Source organism: Olea europaea, unplaced genomic scaffold, assembly GCF_002742605.1.
Source record: "Olea europaea var. sylvestris unplaced genomic scaffold, O_europaea_v1 scaffold3606, whole genome shotgun sequence".
Lineage (NCBI taxonomy): Eukaryota > Viridiplantae > Streptophyta > Magnoliopsida > Lamiales > Oleaceae > Olea > Olea europaea.
The window spans coordinates 7,037-14,026 of NW_019255276.1; the positions used below are offsets into that span (position 1 = coordinate 7,037).

The window sequence follows — 6,990 nt, forward strand, 5'->3', positions numbered from 1 at the left end:
ATTTATATTCTTTAGGTAATTTCCTAGTTACCTTTTCTTTTCATGTTTCTCTAAAACTTAGATTTTCTAATGTAATTGTTAAAACTTTTAGATCTTTTTCTACACTTGATGTAGATCCTATTTCTATTTCTTTAGATTTATTAAAATCTAAAATTCTCTTTATTTCTGTTAAATCTACTTTGGATGGTATTTTTTCTAATTTAGCAATTTTTTCTAAAATACTTGAATTTTGATTTTTAATATAATCTAAAGATTCTTTTATATTTTTAATTTCTTGATCTCTAACTATAATATTTTCTTTTATAACTTCTAAATAATTATTTTGCTTTTTATTTTCTAATTCTAAATTTTTTGATAAATTTATGATTAAGTCTACTATACAATTCTGACTTGGATCTTCTGAAAATAAACTATGTAATTTATGCTTATTGTCTAAATTACACTTAATTATATTATTATCAATTGTTTGTACTTTTTTACTGATATTTCTTAAATCTAAGTCTAAGTATTCAAGCTTTCTATTTGTATCCAGAGTTCTAATATATAATAGATTTCTGTTAAAATATAAATATTTCTATATTCTTCTACTAAAACTCTTTTTACTATATTTTCTCTTAATTCAACAAGTAAATCTTTAACAATTCTTAAAATTTCTAAAATTTCAAATAAATATTTACTATATGTTCCTACTATGTTATCTTCCTCAAAATATCCACAAATATCTATACTATATTTTACTTGATAAGTTAATCTTTTATCTCTTATACCTGTGAGTTCTAATATTATAAGTTTTTTCTATCCCAATTACTAATTCCTTTTTATGTAATTGGTATCACAAGCTTGTTATTTATGTAATTCATATAATAAGAATCCAAAAGATCAAAAATATTTTCTTGTATGCATGAATGTATTGTCAGAACATTTTAGTCAGAACAAGCAAAGATTTAAATTCTATGTTGTTATTAAAGGTAAAAATCCAGAAATTTTTCATTCTTAGATGGAAGTTTTAGATTGCATTAAAAATTTTCCAAACCCTCTTTACAAAGGTTTTACAAATTTTCAAGAAGCATTAGACGCAGCAAGACAGCATATAGGAATAAATTTTTATTTATCTCCTTCTTTAAAGAATTACTCTGATCCTCCATTAGACTTCTCTCCAAGTAAAGACCAGAATATTTTTTGCCAACACTGTGAGTGTATGCAAATAAATTACAAAGTTATCAATAAAGCCAATCAGAACATTTCACTAGAAAGAACCCAACTCCAAAAGAAAGTAGCCCAACTCGAAAAAGAAATTTGGATTTAAAAGTCCAATATCCAACATGTACTATGGAGCCCAAGAAGTCCATAGCTAGTCCAGCCCCAACTGTAGCTGGTAAAGACTTATCAAATCCGTTGAAGGTTGTGGACTTACCAAAAGTCCAACAGACTCAGGGGACTATTGATTCCTCTACTAAATTAGATAATCAGACTCAACAGACTGATAAATCTGCTACAGAAAAAGGTAAAAAAATTTGGAATCTTTTAGGATAGCCCAGCGGAAAATTTGATTACTTAGTTAAATATAGTCCACCAAAATATTTTTCACCAGAACACTTTTCAAATAACCCAGATCTTTCACAAGCCCAAGAAATTCATCCTAGTAAAGGAAAGAAAAAAATGGTAGCCCAAGATAGTCAAGACTGCTTATTTCTTCAAGAAGCACAAGACCCTAATCCAGATACTGTTTCTTTAAAAAAGATTTTTGAAAAAATTGAAGAATTTCAGAAACAATCTAAAAAAGATGAAGGAACTTCTTCCAGAAAAAGGAAAAAAATTAAGAAGACGAAAAATGATGAAGGATTAAAAAAAACAAATTAGAGAAGCAGTCAATCAAACATTTGAGACAATTCTAAAAAAAATCATGGAGAAGAGAAAGAAATTCCAGAATGTCCACATCAAAAAGAAAAAAATGAAACCAGTAATTTCAGACTTTCAGATAAAGACGAAGATCTACAGAACGAAGGATATAATAATTCAGACAGTGGAATGTCATTTTCATCAGTGGCACGCCATAATCTTGATACATGATAAAGATTTTCAATAATGCAGAATAAGACAATTTGGTAGAAGAAAAGAAGAAAAAACTGAAGATAAGATTCTCAATAATGCAAAACAAGACAAATGTGCCAGCAGAAAAGAATAAAAGATGAAATATTCTCTCAAAGTGGTGATAAAAGTTTACTATTCAACTTTAGACTTTCTCTATTTTATTGATAGAATTCTTAGACTTTTTTGTAAAGTTGGTGGAAATCTTGTAAAAGAAATATTTCCAACTGTAGACCTTTTGAATTCTTAGCAAAAGACGTAGGAACTTTTGAAATTTTCCTTGCCACTTGTTAGACTTTAAAATGGCCAAAAGTTTCTCGGTGAAATGTGTGCCTTTCTTAAGGATAATTTAGACTTTTTACTCCCAAAAATTTTTCTATTTAAGGAATGAGTTTTATTCGGTTTAGACAGAAGTTTACAACCTGTATACTCTCTGCTATCTAAAAAACCTTTGAAACATTTCCTCCAGAAAAATTCTCAATCCAAAAAATATTGTATAGCTGAAACACTCTTGTGAATATTTAAGGTATTCTTTTACTTTCTTAAGTTTATTTTAGAACTTTAGGGACTTCCCAAAAAGGAAATCCTTAGTTGTAAATCTTTTCAAAGATGAATTTATAAATCCCTGATTTATGTTTTATCCTTTTATGCTTATGTTTTTGTATGTTTATGTTTTTGTTAAGTAAATATTTGTTATATTTATCATTTCATCCTATGCATATAATAAAAGCATAACTTGATTTCTAGAAGTCATACTGTTTTTAGGTTAATCCTGAGTGACCCAGATAGGTTAAAACTTTTGGCCGGAGTGAGCCTTTTGATGTTTTCCAAAGATGCTGAAAAAGGGATAAATTAATCTAAGAATTTTAAAAGGGAGTGCCACGGGTGACCTTATAAAAAGAAATCAAGTTTAAATTTATGTCATCGGTGGTGGGAAAAAAAGGATTTATACATGATTCTAAGAAAAGATTTATATAAAACTAAGGAGAGTACTGAGTAGGATTAAAGTTATTAAAAGTTAAAAGTCTAAAACAGCCTATTAAAATCAGCATACCCCTCCCCCCTCATTTGATATATGTATATATATATATATATATATATATGTATTCTGAAGTTTAGTAAGTTTTCGTAGTCGAAGGTGATAATTTACACAAGATTTGAACTTCACTATTGCTACTCAAACAAGGCCTTCAAATTTCAAACACTTAAAGTGAAAATTGAGAAATTCTAACACAATCAGCAGCAAAAAAAAAAAAATCCATCTATACAACAAGAGGTGCCGTGTAGTGAGAAAAAATGGCTTTAGAAATAGAATGTTCATATTTCAATACAGGATTATGGTACCAAAACGATTTCACAATTGTTTAATAGATACCTAAATCCCCAAATGAAGCAACTATAGAAATTGAGGATTCACCTCTCCAGAGCTATATCGATTCCATATAAATAACCACAGTTGGCTTTATGGAGCTTCTCTTTCAAATTCTCGAACCAGTCTCACGGATTGTGAGAAGACAATGTTTAGAAAAGAGAAGTATTTAGTTTTCATTCCAATTCAAAATTACCATGAGAAACCCATAAGAATAGCCCAAACGGTGATAGACCAACAACTCCAAGTCTTGATACTCATGGCACCCTAAGGGTGATTTGACAATAATTATGACCAAGGATTGGTTCACATTGGGGACTCTATTATTGGTTTGTACCCACTCATGAGACTTCCTTAACATCCAGGTACATACGGAACACTAACCTTTGGATTTCAACAAAAATAAACCAATATGCAGTTGACCACTATGAGCTCCTAAGTGGTATCTACATGCTTTAATATAGCCTCGAGGCATGAGCACCACGAGTTGTAGACTGGTTTGGAGTGGGCCTAAATGACATACCAAGTAAACACTAGCAGTGCGCCACTACTCATTGTAGGAACTGGGCATCGCATTTTGGAGATGGTATTGACTGTTATCTTGTTGGAGAGAAAAGATAATAAAATATGAGCTCAACCTTTACTATCCCTATCTTTACCATTTTTTGTTATTTGTTGTACTATTGAATTCATTAGCCAAGAAATACATATGGCATAAACACTACCTGAAGAGCCTTTACCATGCCATCCATTATTTTAGGTTCAATAAGAGGTTCATCCACTTGAATACAATATTGAACTTGTTCCCAAGCTTTTGATGTACTTCATTACAATGCTCTGTGCCTAGAAAATTTACAAAAGCAAAAAAATTAGCAATATATCCAACCAACACAAGTTTCAATGATTCACAGCAGATTGAAGGACTTATTTTACCAATTTGACATGATTCTGATGTCAATATCACATCCGCGCCAAATCCTCTATAGCATTCTACAATCTTATTATCATCCGTTACCACAACTATATCAATAAATCAGCACCCAATTAGAAACCACAAAAACCAAAAACTTTAACATAATTCTATTGATATATTTTGATTTATAAATAAGCATAAATAGAGCAAAATGAAGTGGAGCTCTACCAACTTCATCCAGCGATGATGCCATTTTTGCCCTTTCCCATGATCTCTGTAATTAAGAATTGAAATGTGAATAATCATATATCCATAACATTGTAGTCTCTACTATTTAAATATCCATTTCATTTTTCTAATTATCCTTTTAGTGGACATGAAAATTGCACATAATTATATCTGACGTAAAATATATTGTTTGATAAACCAATAAGGACTGATAAATTCTATGTATTACAACAAAAATGCAAATGAATAAAATTTATGTGAACATGTGATCCAAAACCTTAGGCCTTCGTGAAGTGGCCACATTTATTTATTTAAAATTGATCTTCAAAAGTCCCATGAATTCATTTTATCATCAACATATCACTTGCAAAAGTTTCATAAATTGGCGGCGGCAATGGTGGCGGCAAATAGGAACCCAGGTTTTTGTCCTATCTCTATCACCATGTTATCCATTTCATCTGAATCATTAAGGTGTAAGCAGACTACATTCACAGTAGTGCAATTAAAAAGCTTGAATGGTACTTGTTAAAAATTTGACATAGATAGCAAAGAAAAAATAATTTCAATTGAGCTATAAATGAAGACGGACATAATAAAAGTACTTGTGCACTGGCATATATGGTAGGTTCCAACTTAAAGGGCTTTCTAAAATTTCAGGAACCACAAGGTAAATCAACCAACCAACTGAACAAGTATTAACAAGAGCTTCTTGTAAACATAGATAGAAAAATAATATTTAACTCCGTCAACAACACATTACTACCTTTAATATCTCTATGTAACTTGAAAATTGAGTGCAAGTATGAGATAATATATATAGTTTCAGCAAAATATAAGAAACAGCCAGCAAGAAAAATATCGGAGATGTCGATACTGTCAATTTTGGCATGTCCCAACGTTAATGACAATTTTTGCTGAATAAGTTTTTCTCAAATTACCCACTGATTTAGCTTATTTTATACATCATGGGAACAAGTATTCTCACCTTTAGCATTTCAGTAAAAGAAGATTAGTATGGAAAAGCATGTGGTAATTATCAAACTCTAAAATAAAACATTCGTGCCAAGTCATGATATATTTTAACCTTGGATGGTGAAGCATTATCACATGGACAAAATCATTCCACATTACCCAATAACAATCCCAGCATTCTTTAAGGACACGGTTATATCTGTAGTAAAGATAAAAAGTTCGATTTGGAAATATAACTAACCAAAATGATGGTACCTTGAATGCCTCTCTGCAGATATATGCTATTTTACACTCCTCTAGAGGCTAAGGCCATTCATCAAGTCAGCAACACTCCTGCCCCCAAAATAATCCATTACAAATGCCAACATATACAAAATTCTCGAATATTTAAATTCAAGTGAATAACTAACAGTTTTCATCTGATTTAGAAACCAAGAGGAGGGGGTACACAGCATCATGTTCTCGAAACCATCCCAAAAAGATAAAAAAATTATTATATAATTGAAGGCCGATGATCTTCTTCATACCCAATGATATTCTTCTCCTCGGTAGCTACCTAGATAACGAACAATGTTACGGTGACAACATTGCTGCAACATCTCAATTTCACCACGAATTTCTTCATAACCGTCCTCTTATAAATTATGAGATTTCAAACTTCATATTCGATCCACTAAACTTATATGGTATTATCATATGCAATTAAAAAAAAAAAAAAAGAATATAATAAGTACCCCTTCAGCTAATGATATCACTTTGATAGCAACCAATTCTGAAGTCCTTATATCTCGAGCTATGTAGCAACAAATTCTGAAGTCCTAATAAAGAGAATTCATGGAAAAAAGAATCCCTAAAATTGATTATACAAAATCTAAAATATGCCTCATATCATCACCTAAGAATCCCAAAAACAATCAAGTCAACAGATAAACCAAAAAATTCAATCTTCCAAACGCCATTCACGAAACTATCCTACGTATTTGCGGAACCCACTTAATACCGACGTCTAGGAGTCAACGAATTTAAAGAAAAGAAGAAATATATTACCTAAGGAGCCGAAATCGTAAAGAAACGGTGACATTTTCTTTAGTTTCACTTGGAGTAGTCGTAGCGGATACCGCGCTGGGTTTGTAAAACGACGTTGTGGAAGAATTGGTAGATGAATGAGTGGTGGGCCGATGGTGGTTATTGGGTGGCACAGTAGATGAAGATGTCAGCGGTGGAAGTGTTTTTCGGGAATGGAAATGGGAGACTGAAAGTTCAAGGGTTTTTTTGCTTTTGTTTGTTATGATGTAGAAGAAGGAGAAATAGAGCCAATGGTGGTGTTTAGGTGGCACAGCCGACGAAGACGGTGGTTGTGGAGGTATTTTTCGGTAAGAGTGCAGCCCGGAAGTTCAAGGGTTTTTTCCCCTTTTTTTTT

At 31.4% G+C, this 6,990-nt stretch overlaps 1 protein-coding gene across 4 annotated transcripts in view; it reads right to left on the minus strand.

The window, feature by feature from the left end:
• Positions 1 to 6,984, minus strand: part of LOC111386541 (3-deoxy-manno-octulosonate cytidylyltransferase, mitochondrial-like) — a 13,990-nt gene extending 7,006 nt beyond the window's left edge. The window contains exons 1-5 of one of the 4 annotated variants that reach the window (XR_002701246.1): positions 6,618 to 6,984; positions 5,826 to 5,903; positions 4,599 to 4,644; positions 4,391 to 4,477; positions 4,183 to 4,300 (exon numbers count right to left, since the gene is read on the minus strand). Coding sequence is in view for 1 of the 4 variants with exons in the window: in XM_023011000.1 (XP_022866768.1) it covers positions 4,209 to 4,300; positions 4,391 to 4,477; positions 4,599 to 4,644; positions 5,362 to 5,487 (351 nt within the window). In the remaining 3 variants the exon portion in view is untranslated. Of the gene's footprint in view, positions 1 to 4,182; positions 4,301 to 4,390; positions 4,478 to 4,598; positions 4,645 to 5,361; positions 5,503 to 5,811; positions 5,904 to 6,617 lie in introns of those variants that run through there. The other 3 variants (XR_002701247.1, XR_002701248.1, XM_023011000.1) reach the window with 3 other exon arrangements.
• Positions 6,985 to 6,990: the final 6 nt, after the last annotated feature.